Here is a 23167-nt window from a genome sequence, read left to right as displayed (position 1 = left end):
CCTGTGTACGTTTCAGGAGCCTTTAAATGTTCAAGACTTTGTAAAAATGCAATATATGGGACATATGAGATGCCTCACATGTTATAAGCTACTTGACCTGAAGGTGATTTGAACTTGGCAGGATTATAGTCATTTCTGGACTAGGGCAGGTCAGATGCGATGCAACCCCCCCCCCCAAAAAAAAAGTTTTTGTTCGATGTTATTTCGTACTTTTGGCAATATTTCAACTAGACAAGTACGTTTCTAACATTTGCGAAATATTTCAAGTTTGACATGCTCGCCCATTTTACAAATATTTGTTCTACCCACTCGTGTCACCATCTTGAAGGTTTCTCTACCGGCTAAATGGCGACATCACCTTTGATTTATTCACTGTGCCGGGATACACTCGATATCCCTGGCTGAAAGGGTGGATTAGAATAACGGCTTTGTATATAGAGTGACGTTTCTTATTATTGGAGTCTTCACCGTACAGAACAATGGACCTTTTTCTTTGCGACTGTATTTTACTTTATTTCCCCTTTTCTTACAACCTTGCAAAGTACATAGAGGTATATATGGACCTTTGACAAGACATAGAATTTCTTGGAGACGCCAAAAGCAAAGAATATTGTTGTTACTCTCAAAGTCTGTGCTGCCGGGGTCCCAAACTGAGCGTCATGCGTCACTTGAAGTTAAACAGTTAATTAACGCGCATGCACAGCCAGTTGGAGATGAGTGTAAGTCGTTGTAAAATCCAAAGAGTCGTTCGTGAACATTCCCAAATATTTAAAACCGTTTGATTTCGCTGGGATACCGGTAATTGGGTCAACTGCAAACTATATTGCCCTTTTATGCACTACACCCTCACCTCAATCTTCTGCCAGTTATGGACTGACACCGACAGTGACACGATACTCCGACGACTGTCCCACCAAACACTGATCAACACGGTGCGCTGCGTGAGGCGTAGCCGCAGCCGATCAGCTAATTCCCTCGGATCCCCGATCACCCTTATGATCAGCTGCTGACAGATCAACCAAGCATTTCAAATCTGACTCAATCCATTATGTCGTAAAGGCGACGAGACTTCGCGTTGCTGTGTGAATTGAAGTCAGGGTGACCCGGTGATTTGTTTATGGGTAGTTATGGCGATGCGAACCTTGACCTGCGAATGCCTTTCATATTTTCCGGTCAAATAAAGAGCGCCGCCAAACAGTGTAAATGCGCCCTCCACGCTGGTAGCTCAGAGCAATCAACGACATTTGGTGTACGTTCATTATTATCAGTCTACGATAACGCCATACACATGATTATTAAGACAATGTCCTTCATGTGCATCGAACGAATTTGAAGATCACTTGGTATTTCAAGCCACTTCATTTTAAAACTGATCTCTAACAGTTTAAGTTTCTTTAGCTGGAGTAAATGATTGCAGAAAACTTTCGATAAACAGCAAGTGCAAGGTCGGAGGTGGCGCAGTCTTCCCTCGATCTTTTATTGTGTCGAATAACTGGCTGACTGCTCTTGTTACCTCCCAGCAACAAAGAACAACTATACATCGAAACGTCACCAGCTCCACATCTTATTTTAAAGCCGCAGTCTTCAACTCCCGGTTCTCGCAGCTTACTACTTCCCGTTGACATTGATTTTATGGCCTTCTTTGTATTGGTCATTTGTTTTCCATTGAAAGTTTATCAAATTAATTTGTTTTGAAATAAAGGTGATGAACAACCTGTGCCCTTATCAATGGAAGAAGAGTAAGGTTATGTCGAAAAAACGATTTGATTCATCTCATTGTCAACAACGTCGACGGGCCCATGTTTCTGAGTTGTAAGATCTACTTTATGCTTAGTCGAAAACTCAACCCATAGACCGCTCAGCATTGTCCTGTAAATCCTAAGTGCTCAGATGAGCAGTTACAACGAAGTTAGAAACTGCTGCGGCGAAAGACTCGAAAAGGAAATTTGCCAACATATCATGAACTCTTACTATATAACCATTCATTAGTTATCAAAACAGTACTGACTTGCATTGTCTATTACAAGCAACTTGATGTCAGGATTACTTGTAACTCTCAGCCAACTCTCAGCCAACTCTCAGCCAACTGCAAATGTCGACGAGTCGGTTTTGCAAAAGTGCCTCCTCTGAGTCTTACAAAATGTAGGAAAGACTCGTTACCATTGATTGATCATTCTGCAAGTCAGTTTAAACTCTCGATAGGAATGCATCATCAGCAAGTCTTTGGTTGACATTAGCGCACATTGCTGTTGGCCTGTAACCTCCATAAATGTAATAATCTCCATAAATGTAGTATTAACCACAATTGTAACAAGGCAGTATTGCTGAAGGCAATGAGTACTTGGGCCGTGATAGAGTAATTTTGAGGACAATATATACTACTATTCAAATATGGTCTTGAATTTCCTCCTGTCAATTAGGCATTTGATTAACTGGTTATTAAACGAAGCAATGGCATGACAACGGCAAAATATGTCTAGCAACTTTTGTGGAGTTTGAGGCAGGGGTTCTTTATTTATAGTGAAAATTGCTTAAATCCTTAAATATTCAAATTACAGCAAATTTCTTTTGTTCTCGATGGTAGATGTCTAATATTTAGATGGGCATACTTAGATTTCTACCCTATAGTTATCCCTATATACCAAAAATCGGACATCCAGCTCTATTGGCTTGCTCAGAATTAGATATGCGCATAATTAATGAGGTACAATATGTGGTGTCATAAGGTGTCCCATCATACCAAATATGAAGGGTGTAGCACTTGTGATACTGAGTTGTGGACAAATATATCTATTTGAGGTCAAAGGTCATTGAGGTCACGTGACATTTTGTCAAAATAATTGTATTGCTAAGTTATTCCTATATACCAAAAATCAGACCTCTGGCTCTATTGGCTCGCTCGCTTGAAAACAATCTCATAAACCTGGCCATATGGGCAACTGTGTATGGGCAGCTAGATACTTGACTTCCCGGAGAAGGCGAGCTGTCACGTTCAAGCTCAGGTTATTTGTCGATCAAATTTCAGTAAATTTACCTTACCTAGATGAAATTTTGTCTATAGGCTGAAATTTCGCCGAATTTTGACGAAATTGCATCGATTTTTCAGGTTCATATCCGACATTTTTGAGTGCAGACAGAAATAAGCTTTGAGGCAACATGGCTGCGACCCCATGTTGACCCCGGTATCTGCTAAAGTGCGGGTTGCGGGCTGCGGGCTGCGGGTTTTTAGAATTATGGCTAGATTTCTATAGTATATAAGAAATAAAACCTTTAGAATGTGTCTATTATCAATAATGATGATCAGGTCTATCGTACAGTATCCCTTTTCCTGCCAAGTCCATATTTCACCTTCAGGTCAAGATGGTTAAAATTAATGAAACACTACTATATGGTGTATTTTAACGTAATACTGTATTTTGAAGGCTGTTGAAAACATCAATGCTGTAAACTTGATTTTTTGGACTAAAGATGCTATAACAGACCAAACCAAATGGGTGAAAATACGTCATGTTTCTGAAAAAAATCAAAATCTGCTAAACTAAAAGTGGCGATTCCGAGGACCAATTTATTTATTCCGAGCTGCCTGGCCATTACAAATAATTAGGGATCTGAATCACTTTTCTTTCTTGCCATGGATGTGAGTGAGAAATATACGTAATACCAGACTGACAAAAAAAAATCGCGCCTCGGAAATGTCGCCACTTATCGCGGAATGAAAATTGTTACATTTCTAGTATCAGGCCATAGGAAGTAAATTCTTTGTAATGCATCCATTCACAATTCGGTTCCAGGGCAACTCATACAGAAAATTAAACAATGCCTAGTTAAATGCAATGCATAAGGAAAGATTTGACTTAAAAAAGCGTAGAAGTGATGTGTATTGTAAATGCCGTGTATTTTTCATGAAATCTTTAAAAGAAAACGACGTACAACAAAGGACTTAGTTTACTTTGCCGTTTCGGTTCAAGCGAGGTCGCGACTTTAGAGAACGACATTCTGCTAACATTTTACGCGAGAATTTCAGTGGGAAAAACACGCCGGTGCGTTGCCTTATTTTCAGGAATCGATCTAATAGGAATATTTTTGGATGAGTTTGTGTTCTGCAGCTCTCAATAATTTATCTCCTAATATCATGAACGTATGACTTCAGTGCACCTGCAGTATGATAGTCGCTCCATGCCGGTATGCCCCCTTCAAGCATTTGATCCAGCGTGACTTTGAAAAGTTTCCTAGGACTATAATCGTGTTCACCACAATAAATTATTTGAAACGGCATTGAAAACGATTTTGAAAATTGTGCTTTTATCGGCGGTTGAACTAATCTGAAGTGTGAGAAGGGCGAAAATGATATCAAAAAACACACATTTTTTCATGCCCGCAACCCGCAGCCCGCTAGCGAGAGAGTTGCCGACATCGACGGTTATTTACGAGAAGTGAATAAAAGACTGTCATTTTTGGAAGCGATCGAGTAGCTGAGGTAGGCTGGGATACGACTTGGGCCAAGAACGCTGAATTTCGGCAGTAATTTGGCTTTTACGTCAAGTCCCAAAATGGATTTGAAGTCACCGACCCTACGTACGGTCTTTGCAGAGCTGTGGTGAGCGGGGCGATTAGCTGTAGCGGAACACACAGCATCGTACGCAGGGCTAGTTGACCACCGGACCCCAAGTGAAAATGTGTTCGCGATCAAATCTTCCTATATTTTTTTCAGAATTTTCGACAAAATCATTGCTTCTTAAATCTTTTGTAAAATATAAAATACTAAAATAAAAATGCGATGTGCCATGTCTCCAGATTTCCAAAACATCGTTCGTTGACCGTTCGACGGAATACTCATTTTGCAAACTTGTGACGCAGTTGAAATTCAATACTGACCGCCAAATAATCTTAATGAGACGACATCATTCTAGACCCCGGTCTAGACATCCTCCAAATTATCCAACCATTCGCGTTAGAGTTCAGCTCGCTTAGAGTATCATAACATTCTTCGGCCTTCGTTTAGATCGACCCTAATCTCTCCCATTTAGGAAATAAATACACAAGCTACCTCGACAAGACTTCGTGCACCATCCAGGACCAAACGCACTACAAATCTGTCTTGACGTCATCATCTCCTTACATGGTAATCGGCATACCGTATTTTTAGCAAAGGAGACACAGAATACGTCGGAGTATTCAGTTTCAAAACGTATTACATTGTGTGATGTTGTCAAAAAAAGGTAATGTTACTGCAGTGGTATAAATTACAAAACACAAAAGTTCAAATCAGTTTATTTTGGACTGGCTTTACCCAACATTTCATATTGTTTCTTATGCCAGATTTGACCACGTACTTACTGGCGACCCCTTTACATGCAAATTTGTGTCAAATGGTGTGTTCTCCTGGAAAAACAAACGTACGATTTCTATATGAAGGAGGCGAAATTTGCCCTCAAACCTCGAAACCACCCCTTTATGGGATGTACCTAGCTATTTTGAACGAGCTTCTCGAATCTGCAGCTCTATTTCGAAATGATGGTCTGGTTTTCTCAGCTCAAGGATAAGTGTTCTCCATCGCTGTGGGCATTACTATTCTCAACTGGGGGTACAGTTTCCAGTCGTAATGTTTTTCATTGTGTCCGGGATATAAAACCTTTCCTTTTCAAACTTTCACTGTGATTAACACTAGTCCACATCTTGTCAGTGATTAAACATGTTTCAAGTTTAAATGTTAAATTCTGGTCTCGAGCCCTCCTGTTCGACCAAACTGAAATTACCCCTCCCACTTTGGCTCGTCCAGTGGGTGTCCAGTGGGTGGCAAAAACTCAGATAGAGAAGCATTTATATTCACATCTCACTTATTCATGACTGGCTGAGAGCAGCACTTTTTTAAGTTAGCATCATTACGCCATTTATTATGCCAAGAAAGATGAAGCCAAGACATTTTGCCCTCCCTGGTCTCAGCCAGAAATGGTTATACCTTACAGAGTTTTTTCCCACGGAATGAAAACAAATGTACTTGGCTGAGGCCCAAGTACAATAAAGTCAACCACAAAGGTAATAAAACAGTCGACCATAAATGCAACAGCCCGGAACCACATATGTAATAAACAAATTAACCATTACAAACTTCCCTGAAGCAAGTTTTCCTTTCAAAAACACAGAAAAGATGAATATCTGAAAACGCCGAGATACCAATCAAACCGGTTGATAAAAAGGAAATGGAATCGAACCGCAGTTCTAGACACTAAGGAAGCGTCATAGCTCGTCAACCATTGATACCACACAAAGTTTACAACAGACGACTGAAAAAACAGCAGAAAAAATACAACCTTATAATAGAAACATACCATATAAAACATGTTGACTAGACATATCCGATAGTTTAATCTAGTAAACACAATATCGACACTACCCTGCACACGGTAGAACAAAATTAGACATCCTACTTTTCCTAGTCACGGTGAAACTTCGAGTGGGACAACTTAGTAATACGTACAGTCTATCAATTATTGCACACAATTTATCAACTCAAGATGACTCGGAATTCGAGGCAATGGACGGGGAAAGTATGGCAAACTTTCGAAACATGGCATTAAAGGATATAATAAACAAAGTATACAGTCTCTCCTCTGTGGAGTAGAGACTGCGCCGCACGTGGCACTCTGTGTCCGACACCGTAGCTAATCAGTTACACAAAACAGCAAAACGTAAAGTACACTTTCAAAATACACAAAACACACTGAACGCAAACAACTAAATTATGAACGATGTGTGGGGTTACTTTCCCTTAATCATAGTACAGATACACAATTAAGGGCTAATTCTTCAATTGCGATGGCAATATAGATTTATTACATTTTTGGTTGATAAGTATTACATTTATATGTGTTTTTATTACATTTATCGTTGATTTTTGTTACATTAATGGACAATATTACATTTATGGGCGCATTTTGTCACAGTTATGTTTGATGATACATTTATGGAGATTGTTACATTTATTGAGGTTACGTGGGACCGGCCCTCTGTATTATAGTAGATGTGCTTGTGGTTTTCTGACGGGTTTCTGTCTTTACCTGCTGATATTGAATTCCATGACTTTTCGCCACACCACGTAAGAGAAGGGAAAAATCCGTCAGACAACAAATAGCACAGCTATGAGCCATCAGCTATAGCGCTCACGTCTTCCATACCGAACAGACTTCAACGGAATAAAGGGATGTTCTATTTTGAATTAAGTGGACCCAAGGGTATAATTTTTGATAACATCCCCCGAGGTTATTTTATCAAATTTTGAAATGTTACTTATTCGTTGTTTTGATGAAAACTGTCATTTTTGTAGTCGAATGCCTTCTCTAGGCAATTCAATTGACCTCATAAATTTGATACGGTTAATCCCCAATGACACGAGATATAAATTATATCACAGAGATACACCAGCTTGTATGGATTTTGTTATGACTGACTTGTTTTTGACTCATTTTAATGTATGATACCACCGTGTTTACGTGGCAATCTTCAGGCTAAAAATTAAGTTATAATGAAGTTGGTTTTAAAGCTTCATCGAAAAATAAGTCACAAAATCTGTTTGAAGCTGAGACGTTGTCCTAGGTTGAATGCAAGTCTATTAATATTACGGTAACACACCGACCCCGAAAATGTACTGGATGCGCTTTCTTCAATCGACTCATCGAAATTACTGCGACATGTACGGCGCTATTTGTCTGTGTGTAGCATGCTTGTGAAAGTATAAAAAGGATGGTGTCTGGTACACAAAATGACGTCATCGATAAGAAATAACAGCGACTGCATTTCAGTAAAGAAGGCTAGTGGAAGTGATGAACGAGTGAGCATCGTATCATTGTTCCCAGAGCAGCCATACGTAGTTTCCTATTTCAGTCTGCGAGGACGATATGATCAGGTGAGGTTTATCAACACCCTTGAACTCCCTTGACTGTGTAAGTAAAGTTTTTATCAGTTTTGCTAAACAATAGTCTTCTGATTAGTAATTTTCAAATGTTCTTGTATTTTCAACGTACCATTTCCTTATCAGTGGACCATTATAAAGTATTGAAACCGAGTTATCTTGTGCACGTCGTGCATTTTCGAAAGACACAGCGCCACCGCATGACTCGAGGCAGTTGTTTATCCGTCGTTTGTTTTTACTGAGGGAGAGATCGGACTTGTAAAGTAAGGGATGGACCATTAGACCTTGGGAGGGGGGTGGTCACAATGAAATTGTGAAATTTTTTTTTTACTATTGTAAATTTCTGAATTTTTTTTTTTCAATTTGAGATTAGCTGTGCAATTTTTTTTTTTCAGAGTAAATTTTCAGATTTATAATTTTTTTTTCGTTGGTCGCTGTCTGAAGATAAAGAGGGCAAACATGTGGTGCCAAGCACCACAAGCGGCCACGCAAGCGGTCACTGGGAAGAGGTCAGGAGAGGGGTGTCTCCCTGCTGTTGTTGGAGCTTTTGAAAAATAGGGATTCAAATGGTGTTATTTGGTGGCACTTGGGGAGTATTTTGCGGGGGAGGTCAGGAGGGGGTGTCCCCCTCCTGCCATTGGAGCTTTTGAAAAATAGAGATTAAAATGGTGTTATTTGGTGGCACTTGGGGAGTATTTTGCGGGGGGTGGTCAGGAGGGGGTGTCCCCTCCTGCCGTTGGAGCTTTTGAAAAATAGAGATTAAAATGGTGTTATTTGGTGGCACTTGGGGAGTATTTTTGCCGGGGGAGGTCAGGAGGGGGGTGTCCCCCCTCCTGCCGTTGGAGCTTTTGAAAAATAGAGATTAAAATGGTGTTATTTGGTGGCACTTTGGGAGCATTTTTTTCGGATTACACATCTTCCTCTGAAACATGGTCTTCTTGCTCCTCACTAGCTTCGTATAGTTTTGAAAATTGACTATTTTGGTTTCCTGGCTTCCCTTTCTACTGCGTGGTGAAATGCCTACATTCACCCCACCAAACATCATGCATATCTCATGATTTACAATTGATTTTGACAAGCTGAGAAGCTAAAATAAGCTAAATAATATAGTGAAATTTGCATATTTGTGTTTTTAGAGCAATTGTTGCCCTTTTTTGATCAAAACATCTATTTCTCTGTAGCAGCATGTCCAAATTGATTGGATGTGTATAGATGTGTTGAAATTTCAATATTTGTCTTTTTGGGCAATTTATGCCATTCATGGTCAAAAAATCTGTATTCTCTGAAAGGGCTTGTCCAATGTCTTTGAAATTTGCTACACAAAAACGATTAACCATGCAGATTTATTCAGTATTTGCTATCGAGAAACTTTCAAAGTTCAACCCTTTTATGTGTTTTTGTGTTGGATTTGTTGGATAGATGGCATTCTACGTAGTGTATTGTTGAATGTTAAAACATGTGTTGCTGTTGTTATTTGAGGCTGTTTTTTGAGAAAAAAAAATTGAAAATGCCTTTTTAAAAGCAAAATAATACATAATGACTTGATATGTTGTTTTATCATTATTGACGTGTTTCTACTTGTTCACCCATTCTTGCATTCATCATTGTAATAAAATGCTGTGGAAAAAATGAAACTGATGTGGCCTGCATCTGTTTACCTTGATCTTAAAAGGCAAATACAACTTTCTGTCTTGACAACCATACCATAGTTTCAATGTTTTACCTAGTGTACCTGCTTGGTTTGTACGCAGGAAACAAGTAGAAAACAGGCTCTATAATTTCATAATTTTCAAGTGATCAGAAGACAAAAGTCCTGAAAAGATAAGATAATCACAACTTCCAGTATAAGGGATACAGTCACTCTAAATGTATAAATTAAAATTAAAAATGTGCCGGGAGGATGTATTAAAAATACAGAAAGTTGCTTACTGTCGGTAAAATCTAAAAAAAATTCAAAATTTTAAAGACTTTTGCAGATTTTTTTTTTACGCCTTTGTCTTCTTATTCATTTTTTTTTAATTTTGCAAACTAGTTTGAAGATTTTTTTTTCCTAACTTTCTGCTCTGAAAATTTTTTTTTCTGTTTTTGACCACCCCCTCCCAAGATCTAATGGTCCGTCCCTAAGGCATGTACATACAGTACATCATGTACATTGCCCGATGCTTACAGCACAGCGTTATAAATAGTATATATATATATATATATATATATATATATATATATATATATATATATATATATATATATATATATATATATATATATATATATATATATATATATATATATATAAAAGAGTATACAGTGTCCTAGCGGGAAATAACAGTACATGTATAGTCATCGATACTACAAAAGCACAGCCTTGAAAATAATAATACAAATATATATATATATATATATATATATATATATATATATATATATATATATAATATATATATATATATATATAAAGTACAAAAATATCCAGTGTCTACTTCATCGCCATTAGTAGAGAAGTTATCTTCCTCACTACTTCATATACGTCGTTTGATACAGTCTTTGATTGTTCGTTTGTCTTTTACTTTGTTTGTACTTTGTTTGTTTTACATTATTTATCTATTTGTCTTTTTATTTAGTAATGTATGAAAGAAGTGCTTTCTCAAATTTCAAGTCACATCGTGTGGGAGATTGCACATGCGTAGTCAGTGAAGGGACCTTCTCACTTCCACTCGGTCAACTCGAGGACATAAGTATCGCCATCCAATGTCAAAGGTCAATACCCTGTCATTGCATCCGAGACGTAAGCCGACACGTGAAAGCATGGCAGACAACGGCAATGTATCACATCGTGACGGTGGCGGGGCCAGCGCTGCGTCAAGAAGGAAACGTCTTCATAAAAGAAAGAAAAAGAAGTCTGATCCAGGTTGGTCATATAATAAGTTTTTAGTTGACGCCTCGTGTGTAGAGAGAATGAATGAACGAAGAACCGGAATATTTAAATTTTGCGGAGCTTACAAAAATGTCCATCGACATTGAAATTCAGACTACGGCATGACATAAAAGTTCTGTCAACTTTTGTCTCCGGAATAGTGTTTTCTGTAATATGACTTGTTTTGAGTGAGTTCCTCTCTTTTGTAGGCATTGTACACGGCCGTGTGCGAGACCTTGCTGACTGGGACCCGCAATACACAGGGACAGGTACACGTACACGTGTGAATATGCATGCGTTTCATGCTTGCGAGCTAAGCTTGCCAACGTCACATGAAAAGTGATGAGTCTGACACTGGTTTGACACGTAGCCCCATTTCACATAACGAGAATTTTTGCATGCATATTGATGCCGCAGAGGGCCCCCTGTGAGTGTGATACATTTAGCATTTTGTATACGGTACCACGCGATGTGACTGGAATGAAAAGATATCTGTCAGTGGCCTTTGTGACGGCCATGTTCACGGTCTATGTGCTCGCCTTTCGGTGACAGTATTAGGTTCCTATTCACACAAATGACTGAAAACCGAGGTCGATCTACAACAAAGCCCGGGAAAAATCTTGAAAAACAAAGTTCTGAGATGAGGAGACGTCGTTTTTAAGATATGAACAGTATGATACTGTTTTAATCCTTCCAATGTGAGTAACATTTACATGTTCTTTGCTGTTCAATAGTTTCACTTAGTTTGTCGCCGGAAAAAAACGGCCATTTTTCGTACTTTCCTGACTGTGCTCAAAACAAATCATGGAAAAGTTCTATTTTAAATAAGAAATGGGCATACGGTTAAATCTTTCAGACATCGGACTTTGATAACAGAGAATGTATAAAATAATAGAAAATGGATATTCCGTGTTGCTATGCAACGTCACACCACCAGAGAGCAAACCAAATTGTAAACGATGACAATTTAAATTCGATAAGGGGAAAAACATGTTACGATCACTTTTCAGTAGAGATCCATGGCAACGCAAAGTTTTCTAGACATGAGGCGTAACCAGGTTTTTTTCTCTGAATTGTCCCTGGTGTACCTCTTTCACAATGAAAGTCATCATAGATAATATATGACAAGATTGTCTGGCATTCTGTTGTAATGCAATCCGCCGGTTTCCACGATCACTTGCTACTGTGGACTATGTGTACAGAATTTACAGCCAAATTAACTTTCCAAACACGTACTTGGCAAATTCACTTTGCATCTTTCGATGTCGCAGCAAAATTTTCACCAAAAAAAATTATGGAAAACATTGAAAAAGTCCAAACTTCAGTCATGTGTAACTACAAGAAGGGTGAAAAAGTCTGGCAAGACACAGTTGACAAAAACACTCAAGAAGGATGTCACTTAGAGTATTACTATCAGCCATAATCTGATATGACCTTGGATCGGAATCAATAGCATGGCAAATTTCCACATGTATGCACAGTGTCTCATGGCCTGCATATCAACATTTGTGGATTTGCAGAAAATCTATCTCCTCAATTGACAGGCAGCAGATTCATCAAGAAGGGCTGGTTCCATATTTTGATAATTGAAATGAAACTTTGATAATCTTTTAAGCTATTTATCAGAGAAGAAAATATTGTAGATTTTTACTCAGAATGTGTTGATAACACAAAAAAAATTGGCTGCCGAGTTTTAGGATTGTATAAACCATAATCAAGTATTTAATACACTGGCATGCTGCCATAATTATAGTTACATGATAAATGTTAAACCACACCCAGACCATATTGCAAAACATAATGTACAAGGTGAAACCAAGTACATTATGGAGGGCAAAGTTTGCTGAGTTCATCACATAAGGTCTGGAAGGGGTATATTATTGCAATTAGTTTATAGTTTTGGCAATCATGGAATTTGTAGACACAGAAAACATCCTGGGGCCACAATATTGATCAGGATAATCGGGTACATTGTCAGTAATAATCTGGGGCGATGACGTCACAAAATTCACTGGTATTGATAAAATTATGATATAATCATGTATACTGTATAGTTTCTTCATCGCAAAACTACTGAAACCTTTGAATCAAGGTTAAAGAAGGCATTGAAAATACAGAGTGCATGAGAAGATTGATCAAGTTTGTTTTACAACATTGCTTGACATGTGCATTAATTGTTGTAGTGTGAAAATAAATCATATCGTTTGTATGATATGGTTGATAATCAGAGTAACAATACAAGCTATAACTTGATAATTACTTTGACGTTATTCTTTTCATTCACTAAAAGCAGGTTAATTTTATTCATTTGTCTTCCAAAAGAATGATTGAAATGCAAAGTGTTAAGTTTGGTAACACTATTTTTTGTGTACTCTGTGAAATATGTTGATGATTGTAAATGAATTCTAGTCTGGACTAAAATTAAGTGACTTAAGTCATCAAGATTAGACATCAGACATGTTTAGGCTGTGTTGAAAATTTGAACATAACACTTTTCAACATGATTTTGAGATTAAAACAGAAGAAAAATTTTGGGGAAAAAATTATAAATTACGGTTGATGATAGAAGGAAAGTTAAAAAGAGCATGATAATATCATTATATGTATAGGTACAGACAAACAATTTAATTTACAATATTTAGTTTATAATTTGATAAAATTCTTTCCTCTAATGGTTTGTCATATTTTGTCTATTTCTTGTAAATTATGCATTGCTAAAGTATGTCATTTATTTTGATCAGTGTTAAACATGCATGTGTCTGACTTTGGAAGTGGTGTTCATTTCAAAACAGAGCAGGTCAATTACACTAACTTGATGACCAGCAATAGGTACTCAGTAAGTTATGTCATGCAGGCTGAGAGCTCTGTGCTGAGTGTTCGACATGAAAACACCTGCAGGATGTGAAATCAAGTTAGTGACTGTGTGAAATGGAGTGAAAAGTTTTTTGTCATCGCCTTTATGTGGCAGTGAGGATATCTATTAGCATTAATTATAATTATAACATTTAAAATTACATGAGCTGCAAATACATCTTTGTAAGCACTGTGAATGCATTGAAGGGTGCATATTCTTTGACTCTATCTAAAAAAAACTCTCCTTTTAATTTAAAAAAAAATTGAGAAGGATTTCAATTTTTATTTTTTGACCAGACAGCAGCGCTTTAAATTTACCAGAGTATACAAAATTCAATTAATTGTTGTCAAGTTTTCAGTGGGAATATAAACTGTTACTGTTGTAACGTGAGATGTCAAATGCCCTACTTTTTTAAAGTTTTCTGGATTAACTGTATTCTGAAATTCAATTCGAGAGCTACAGACAGTACCGGTCTATCACGTCTGCCCGTCGCTGAGTTGTTCATTTTCAAAAGTTCAATTTGTAATGCAATTCAGCTCTAATTACACTGCAACTTTCATTCTTATTATTAAAAAGAAATCAATTTTCAGTATTTATACTCTTAGCAATGGCCATAAACAGGTTTTTATTGTCTGTAATGTACAAGGCAAAGCAAGTTGTACATTATGTCATGCAAATTTGCTTTTGTCCTCTATAGGCCATGAGAGGGTACATTATTAGTTAATTATAAACACTGCATTGTGTTTGCAGGCTGTACACTTTGTATTTCAACGTTTATGAAGAATTCAAGAAGGTATACTTGTTTCATAGAACAAACATTTTATAAAAAATGTTTTAGTATTATTATTGACAGTTACAGATTTTGTCCCAATTAATTATTCACTGAGTGAATGACATATTCACATACACTAAGAATATGCATAAATTTACAGACTGTTTTCCCAAAGTCTGGCCAAGAAGATGTTATGTTTCTCAAAGAAGAATTTATTTTATTTTTGTAAAGCCAGCATCTGGACTTTATCGTTAAGTTCTTATGAACACAGTTTCATATGAATTCACAGTGCCTCTTTTAATTTAATATGTGGTGACCTGAAACCTGACCTCTGGGTTACCATGCCAACAGCAATGCTGTTATAACTTTGTCATGATGGAGGTCAGAAGCAAAGCTAACACAGAGCATGGTTTTTATTCTCTTGACAAAGAGAACAAGTGATTTTTGTACTGAAAAAGATGTAATCCGACCCAATCTAACTTTGCACTTTTTCTGTACAAAGGTGCTTGCCCATGTTTCTAACCCCTTAACCGCTAGACTTTTGCACATTTGTCATTGTATTTCAATTTGATGGATTGCCTAATTCACATTATGTATTGGGAAATGCAATGAAATAATTCTGCAATCATTACTTTATTCTTGTATAACTACGAAATGACTGCATATTCGTTGCATTATTTTTTCTCATATTAGAAAGTGTAGGGGTCAAGGAACATTCTGTGTCCTCAGAAAATCTGAAGAAGGAAAGCCTAGCTGTTCCTCAACTAGCATCTGGTGATAGCAGCAAATCTGAAGCATCATTACTTTCCCCAAAGGTTGGTCATGTGATCATCAGTTTAGTCTTGGAAGAGATTTAAAAAAATGTTTATCACTTACCTTCATTACATAAATGACTGAGTTTCTGTAAATAGTTTCTTTTTCTTCATTCCCCAAATCTTGTTGAAGTGACTTGTGTTCAACTTATCAAGAAAGACTGTATGTGAGTGAATGTCCAATGTTACTGTCTGTTGACAACTGAATTTTAATCTGAACAAAAATTCATTAATCAACACTTTACTTACTGTGACAGTTTTCAGACAGTCATAGTATGTAGACAAATTAATTCTCCCCTACCATGCTCCATAGACAAACCATAGAAATAAATACAACTTGGGAGAAAGAGGATTAAAGATGACGTAACAATCTATGGTACGCTTTTGATCTGGCAATACCACTTCTTAGAAGTCGCATGGTGGTTTGTGAAATTAGGATACACTATTGCATTATTCTGTGGTTTTCATTTTGGTGACGTTGTGTAGGGTGCTATGGTGATCACAAACTGTCATTCATCACCAAAGCACTGAACTTACCAACAAGTGCTGACAAAAGAAAAGTTCTTGATTTTTTAAAAAGTTCATATTTACAATTGCATTGCAAACACAACTGAAATTTTTCTTTTACATATATTCGATACATTGGATGATTTGAAACCATTTCACACTATTTGCATGGTATTCCTGAACAGTGAAAAGGGCATGTCAGCCATTTTAACTTATACAGAAGAACATCATTATACAGAAGAACATTTTAACTTATAAAGAACATCAATGGAAATTTTGTTATGGAGGCAATCTAGTATATTTTTGCATTCCCCCGGTGAAAGTCACTGATTGGCTGGTAATAATAATGCAGGTGATTAATTCCTCCGATTAATGACAATTTCATCTTCATTCATATCCAAAATTACAGTGTGTCAATCAAGTTTATGTAACCAGTTCAGCAATTTTAATTGAGAGCAATCAAATTTTACATGGCAAAATGCCATCACCATGTTTGTACCAGTCTCTCATCATGTCTACTAAATTGACTGATGAGATACACAGTACCAGTATACACTGATTTCTTTCTGATTGGTAAACCATCTTTCTTACAGGGTGCTTCAATACAATGTCAGGTCAAACAGACTTTCTGGCCTTTCATTTGGTTATTTCATTGCTTTGAAAGTGACTGTTTCATCATATTATAGATATGTGACATCACGGCAGTACATGTATTATTAATGCAAATGTCAGTGTTTTTTGTAAAGGCCAGTACCCAGATAAATGTTTCAGGGATTCCCCAGTTATTTTACCAGGGTGTCCTTTGGTATATCAATGCAATCAGATTTAGGGACAAAAGTTAATGTAACTGGGGTTCCCAAATCATTTACCAATGAACCTTAGCAAAAACACTGAATGCCTAATAGGAACAACTTGCAAAAATGTTGCAAAATGTTGAATTGACAATTATAGCAATAGTTTTCAAATTTGCCATATAGCATTTATTATGCGGGTCATGCTACGTTGATGTGCAACACTCTGTTAACTACCCAAAACAGATTTCCAATCAAAATTATGTGACAAAGACTGCCAAGTTCATAGGTCACTATAATGCAGGTCTCCTACAATGGTAAGCAAATGCTCACAGTGGGTTGCATCGATCTGGACATTCACCATTACAAGACTGGATACCTACTTAAAGTCTCATTGATTAATTCAATTCTCTGTTCACAAATATTGGTGCCCTTTCTCTGCTTTTTTCTCAACTTTTCTCTTTCCTTTCAAGCTACAATTATCAGCAAACTACAACAAGAGGAAGTAAAATCAGGAACTACTCAAAATGCTTCAAATGATTACAAAGCATTGCTTTACCTTTTCTTCTGTCACTTTCTCAACCTCTCTCTTTCCTCTCCTCTCTTTGCAATCACTGTCAAAACGCAAAAGAAAAAGAGGTCAAGGAAAAAACAGAGTTTGCAAACTCCTCTGAGGAGTTCCAAAAGCTTAGAAAGCTTTGACTTCACTGAAAAGCTACACAGTGTCCAGGATCTTTCCCGGAGCATAGAACACCTGGAAAAGCTGAAGAGAGAAGTGGAAGAAACCACTAGGAAGAAATTGGAGGAAAAACACCGGCTGGAAAAGAAACGACAGAAGATTGAACACCAGAGACAGTTGCTGAAGCAACAGGAAGAGATTGAACAGAGGAAACTTTCTCAGAAGCTTGCTGAGAAAGAACGTCTCAAGCAAGAGATCATCAAGAAAGTTGGGGAAGAGATATACTATAGGATGGAACTTGAATCTCAAAAGAATATACAGCTCGCAAAACTGGAAGAACAGAAACTGGAATTAGAAAAACTGCATGAGAGCATTCAGAAGACTCAAGATTCTATCAAGCTTGGCAGTCTAGACACTTTTGGTGCATCGGTGACTGAGATAGGGTCACCGGATGCTTCGGATTCAGGGCAGGGTTTGAGGGAGAGCAGAGACAGGGAACCTGACTTGATTAAATCAGTGAACCAGAGCATAAAGAGGAATTCATCGGCAGAAATGGAGAGAGAAGAACCTGTGGGGCAAGAGGAAACCATTTTAACAAGCAGTGGGCAAACGGCAGAAGCTGATACACCTGTTCACTTTGACCAAACTTCACCTCATGAGGGCGACATTTCAAGAAGTGATTCAGGAAGGGTAGACAGTGGGCATTTTTACACTGACTATCAGGATACAGAAGACAAATACTGCGTTGAAGATGCCACAGACTATTGTGAATCCGAGTCTGAGACTTGTGATGTTGAGGTTGTTGAGGACAGTGAGACATTCAACCAGTTTGTGTGTGAGGAAGAGAACGCAGACGACCCCGAGGTTAGATATTTACAAGATTTCTATGATGAAGAGGTAGATTCAGTGGCTGTTGGTTTTGCTGTTGCTACTCCCCAAACTCCCGTGGGAATGTCTATCCTAGAAGAGATCCAACTAACTGAAAAGATCCAACAGATGGACGCTCTGTGGTATCAACAGGTATCAACTCTGGTACTGAGCGCTAACATATGCCAATACATTATCCTTGTTTGTGCCTCGCATCACCTGCTGGTTTGCGTTTGTGATTTCTGCATGTAAAATAACAACTGCATACAGCGCACAAATTTGAAATGATGGTGTTGATGCAATTGACTGAAAAACCAAGAAATAGCTGTGGCAGTCTAGCATCAAATTGCACAACACAATGATTGATGCAAGTGAAAGGAACAGCATTACAAATACATGTACACAGTCTGTCAGTATATGGTCTCTCAGAAGGCAGGCCTGTTTACCATCAATCACAATGATAAGACTAACAGGTTGCCACCTCCAGAATTTTCTGATTTGTCATCACAGATGTTGCTTGTTTTATTTATTTATTTTGCTTGGCGTGGACTTTGTGTGTTTGTGCATGTACTTCTCACCACTTGTCTTCATATAACAGTCAAAGTGTTCGATAGGATTATATTCTCTTTGTTAGATAGGGTTTCATCAGTGATACTGTATCCCAAATCAATGATGAATCAATATTTTACCAAATATTAGACAGGACAGAGGAAAGGACAAAATGTATCTTTCAGTTTTCATCTCTCACTGTCATCAATGCAGTATGCCCTTAGTCTGTCATACTTGAAAAGTTCTTTTCATGCAGATTGGTTTACTATAGCGATACAAATGTGTAAATGGCCTTCAAGTTGTTTTGTAAAAACCAAACATTTCTTCGCTATAATTGTTACATGTACTTCATTATATCGTCACAACTGATCGTTTTCGAACTTGAGTGTCCATCAGTCAATCAACTTAAACCTCAGGTCAGTCCAAATTGCAAAAGCAATGTGGGTCACATGACAAACATGTGACCTGCTTTGCATTCAGCCACAGTTGCATGCATAGATGTAGCTGTAACCAGAGTGTTTATGTAATAGCTCAGTAAATTATGCGATCAAAACAAGAGTTACACTGAGAATTGGAGCAGACAGGCCAATTGAAGACAATGGTAGGCAAATTTTATGTGACATTGTATTCATTGAAAACAAAATGTTCATGCAGTCACTGTAGAGCACTGTCTGGATATTTCATAACCAAACATCAGAACTTCACCTTGTGTTGTAGGTACGTAAGGGTTCATTTCATGTTGACCTTTAGTTTTCAGACAACCTTGAGGCAATGGAGAGTACCCAACAGTTTCTGTTTGTTTTATTCTGTCCCTATCACGTTCGGTCAGCCTTGGGGCTATACTGGTATCAATTGTTTTTTTATAAATAGGGTAGTATTCATTTGAAAGAATGAAAAGCTCTTGTTACCAAGACAGTGGTGACTTTTACCATTTTTTTCACAGGATGTCACTGACGTGTGCCATGCAAATATTGCTCACAGTACTTCTTGGCTGGTGTGAAATTGTACAACTTCACTCTTACAGCTTGCTGAGTGTGATTTTGAAGTCTTCCATTAAAACATCACTTTGCTCTGGCGAAATCTTTGGAAAAGGACAGCACCTGTGAACATAGTAGCTTAACAATGGGTGACTTGTTCCACATTACATGTACATGTACACATAGACGTACCTGTTTCAATGCTGTCCTTCAGAATATCAATAGGGCAGCTGACACAACAGTAATCTTGATAACATGTGCTACATATTTGCATTTTGCCAGATTTATTTTGGTCATACTAAACTTAGTTTGTGTTGCTTTTTTTTTCAAACATTCTTATGTCTGTAACTTTTTGGCACATTGTAATGTATTAATATTCATTTTCTTTATTCAGGCTACTTTAGAGTCCATTGGCAATCCACTGGATCCCTACGATGGCACATTAGAATCATACAAGGCCAATGGTACATCAATGCCCGGCCCTGAAAATGGTGCCGGTGATTTGGAAGTGACAACTGATGACCAGAGTCAGAAGGCAGAAGAGGTAGAGGCCAAGAATGGAGCAGATGTCAGTGAAGTAGCTTCTGACTCAAAGAATCAGGAAGCTAGTGACCAGCAGGCAGATACTGCACTGAGTGATGCCTTGGATTCTGAAGTAAAAGATGTTCAAACTGCAGCAGTGACCGAGGAAGAAGTCCCGTGGCTTCACCAGTCGGAGAAGGTGAGGGCGTTCAAAATGGTGCTGATGCTCAGAGTCAGGGAGACATCTCTGCTGCTAATGGAGGGGCATCCGATCAAATCAACCAATCAAAGGAGGAGGATGCCACAAACCTGTTGTTGGACACTGAGAAACTTCTACACGAAGCCGGAATAGATCCTGAAAATATGTCTCCACAAATGACCTCGGCAAATGGGGGCCAGGGAAGTGCTACTGATGCGCTGCCTGCACCAACCACTGCGCTTGAAGAAGCTGGAGTGATCAGTGACAACACACCCGTATCAGAGCTGCTAGCCTCTCCTCAGATAGAAAATAAGGCACAGTATGGCCAAGACCGGCAGGGCATGGCTGATCTGGGAGTTATATTTGACAGGAGTGTGGAGGTTGTGTCACCCTCAGAGGCTACGACACCTGCGGCACAAGCTGCTGTTGGTACATCGGCGACACCGTCACAACTTGTAGACAGCACATCTTCCTCAACCTCCAACCAACCTATCACCCCATTGGCTGCCTCCCAAACCCCCATCAAGCAAGCAACAATCGAAGTGAACTCGCCTGCCGTCATCGGCCATGTCGACGTACAGGCTGAAGAAGTGATGGGCGATGCTGTCGTCAGTGGTGCAGGGGAAGAGGCGGGGGATGAGAAATCCCCACTACTCACACCCAGCGAAGTGGAGGAAATAATGAAGGAACTGGAGGATGCAACTGCGGGCGATGATGATGGACGGGAGGTGAGATCTGAACAACAAGATCCTGAGATGGCTCACAAAGCAGATAATTCTGAGCCATCACCTGAAGTTTCTGACTCACCTGAGAAGACAGTCATCCCAGCAGTTGATGCAGAAACTCCATCCTCGGAGCAAGCGCCTCTCCTTGGCAGTGACGGCAAAGAAGACTCTGTTTCAGTGAAGGCAGGGTGTTGCAGTGGATGCTCCATTCTGTAAAAATTCCTCAAAGACATAAGTTTACTAAATCTTTCAAGGATTTACCATTTCTGGCTGAAAAGGCCATATTCACGGATGCAAGCTCTGCGTTCAAGTGTTTGTGGCACTAGGCTGTACTTTTTGAGAACACTGCCATTCTGAATATTCATACTTCTGAACTGTCACTCAAAGCTGATGCTCTCATCAAGCATTATGCTGACAAGAATTCATATTTGATGTAAGCAATTTTGAACTGCCCATTGCTGCTGATGTATACTACGCCCAGCGTTATAACTGTAAAATTTGATTTTCAAAATACTGAGAAGAACAATTTTTGAGTAAATATAGTTTTGAGTGTTAATATTAGGGTGGGTCTATTTGAAATAAAACAATGCATTTTTGGTAGTTTATAGTATTGGGAGAACGGTTGACGAAGGAAATGGATTATGTTTGAAGCAAATGCAACGTGATATCTCTATGGATAGTGACTGGCTTAATGCCAGATACTGCAGTGTATGCAAATGTCAGTTAAATAGCAAAACTGTTAAAGAACAGAACAGCAAGGTCATTTATGTCCATGAATTTGAAACTAATCAAAAAAATAATCCGCAGTATTACTCTGAACGAGCTATTTGCTGGTGTATTTATAAATTAATTTAAGGCCATTGCTGATAAAATTGGTGTTTCGCCTTTCTGAAAATTTAAGAGAAAAAAATTATATTTTTGTAGAGAATTTGATGCAGGGATATTGAATACTTTACCAGTGCTTCATGGCAGACAACAGTTTGAGCATTTGCATGTATATCTAAAGTATTACAATATCAAAATTCTAAAGACAGGAACTGGAAGGGATGGAAGCAAATGTTTTGCAGTTCAGTCATGGAAATAGTAGTTCAGAAAACCCTTGGATACATGCCATACAGTAGAACATGAGACGGCCCAGTTCATTCCATTCCTGCCAAGTCACAATCATAGCATAGTTGACATTGGAAGAGATCCAACATGATGTAGATGAAACACATGATTGATATCCACCATGCCATGCCTTCCTTTCACTTGAGAGTTATGAGATAATCCAGGCATGATGTCCATGCAAGAATGCGGATATACCTCCCTGTGACAGGAAATAATATAAGAAAATTCAGTTTATGTCTGGCGAGGCTCCATGAGATGTAACTGGACACCAAAACTGCAGAGTGAAATAAATGTTGACATTTTCATCAGAATTTATAACCAGATCACAAGACTTGTGTGTGTCAGAAACAACCTAAATGTCAAGTGTTTAATTCCATTCTGGTGAGTCTAAATCAACGTGCATTTTTTGGGTAAAAATCATCGTTTGTCACCGACTTACTGTCATGTGATTATTAAGTGTCACATAAAAGTGCAACAACTGAACTGTATAGATGTCAACAAAGGTCAACATATGTAAATTGCATCAAAGAAAACAGTCAATTTTGTTCAGCCGCAAGTGAAACCAATAGAAGCAGAGGCCAGCAGGAATTATGATGTAATGGAGTCAGTTTTTCATTCAAGCAAATTTGCCAGAATTTTGTACACTGTAAGATATTCTCTTTTTGAATTGGTTATTAGAATTTATTTAAAAAGGATAAAAAAGGTTAAGTTTATGATACCAGTTTGAAATATAAACATAAAGCATTTGCAAACAACACTTTCTGCGTAGTTGGTCTTCATTCCCCCTTTGCACCCTGACCTCCTGGTGACCTATGACATCACACGGACATTTTTTTCTGAGCCGGGTTCAAAGGTTTAATTCAAATATTCATTTTATGTGTCATTACTAACCAAAGTTTGTGGTGTCTCTCTTATGCTGTGTGATATTGGGTGTGCTGTTTTGGTGATGTAAAATTTTCTTGTTTCATTACTGTAAAACTACC

At 38.1% G+C, this 23167-nt stretch overlaps 2 protein-coding genes across 6 annotated transcripts in view; one reads left to right on the top strand and one right to left on the bottom strand.

Annotated features, from left to right (window-relative positions):
• Positions 1-17197, bottom strand: part of LOC139135421 (uncharacterized) — a 30047-nt gene extending 12850 nt beyond the window's left edge. The window contains exon 1 of one of the 2 annotated variants that reach the window (XM_070702800.1): positions 17116-17197. The gene's annotated coding sequence lies outside the window, so the exon portion shown is untranslated. Of the gene's footprint in view, positions 1-850; positions 1138-17115 lie in introns of those variants that run through there. The other variant, XM_070702799.1, reaches the window with a different exon arrangement.
• Positions 10601-22941, top strand: LOC139135422 (golgin subfamily A member 6-like protein 26). Of its 4 annotated transcripts, none has more exons than XM_070702801.1 (5): positions 10601-10814; positions 11030-11089; positions 15140-15261; positions 17188-18267; positions 20023-22941. In XM_070702801.1, the coding sequence occupies exons 1-5, from the start codon at positions 10655-10657 to the stop codon at positions 20500-20502; spliced, it is 1902 nt and encodes a 633-aa protein (XP_070558902.1). In that variant the 5' UTR covers positions 10601-10654; the 3' UTR covers positions 20503-22941. The 4 variants fall into 4 exon arrangements, with proteins under 4 accessions (XP_070558902.1, XP_070558903.1, XP_070558905.1 ...); XM_070702802.1 differs by having other exon boundaries at positions 10602-10814; positions 17188-18255; XM_070702804.1 differs by having other exon boundaries at positions 10604-10814; positions 17188-18099; positions 20023-21674.
• The last annotated feature ends 226 nt before the right edge of the window (positions 22942-23167 follow it).

The sequence above is a fragment of the Ptychodera flava genome, chromosome 6 (genome assembly GCF_041260155.1).
Source record: "Ptychodera flava strain L36383 chromosome 6, AS_Pfla_20210202, whole genome shotgun sequence".
Classification (NCBI taxonomy): Eukaryota; Metazoa; Hemichordata; class Enteropneusta; family Ptychoderidae; genus Ptychodera; species Ptychodera flava.
This window is presented reverse-complemented; position numbering and strand designations above follow the sequence as displayed.

Coding starts and splice junctions, on each gene's coding strand:
- LOC139135422 (XM_070702801.1), top strand. CDS start 10,655: ATGTCAAAGGTCAATACCCTGTCATTGCATCCGAGACGTAAGCCGACA. Junction 10,815..11,029: donor GAAAAAGAAGTCTGATCCAG/GTTGGTCATATA, acceptor TCTCTTTTGTAG/GCATTGTACACGGCCGTGTG. Junction 15,262..17,187: donor CATCATTACTTTCCCCAAAG/GTTGGTCATGTG, acceptor AAAACGCAAAAG/AAAAAGAGGTCAAGGAAAAA.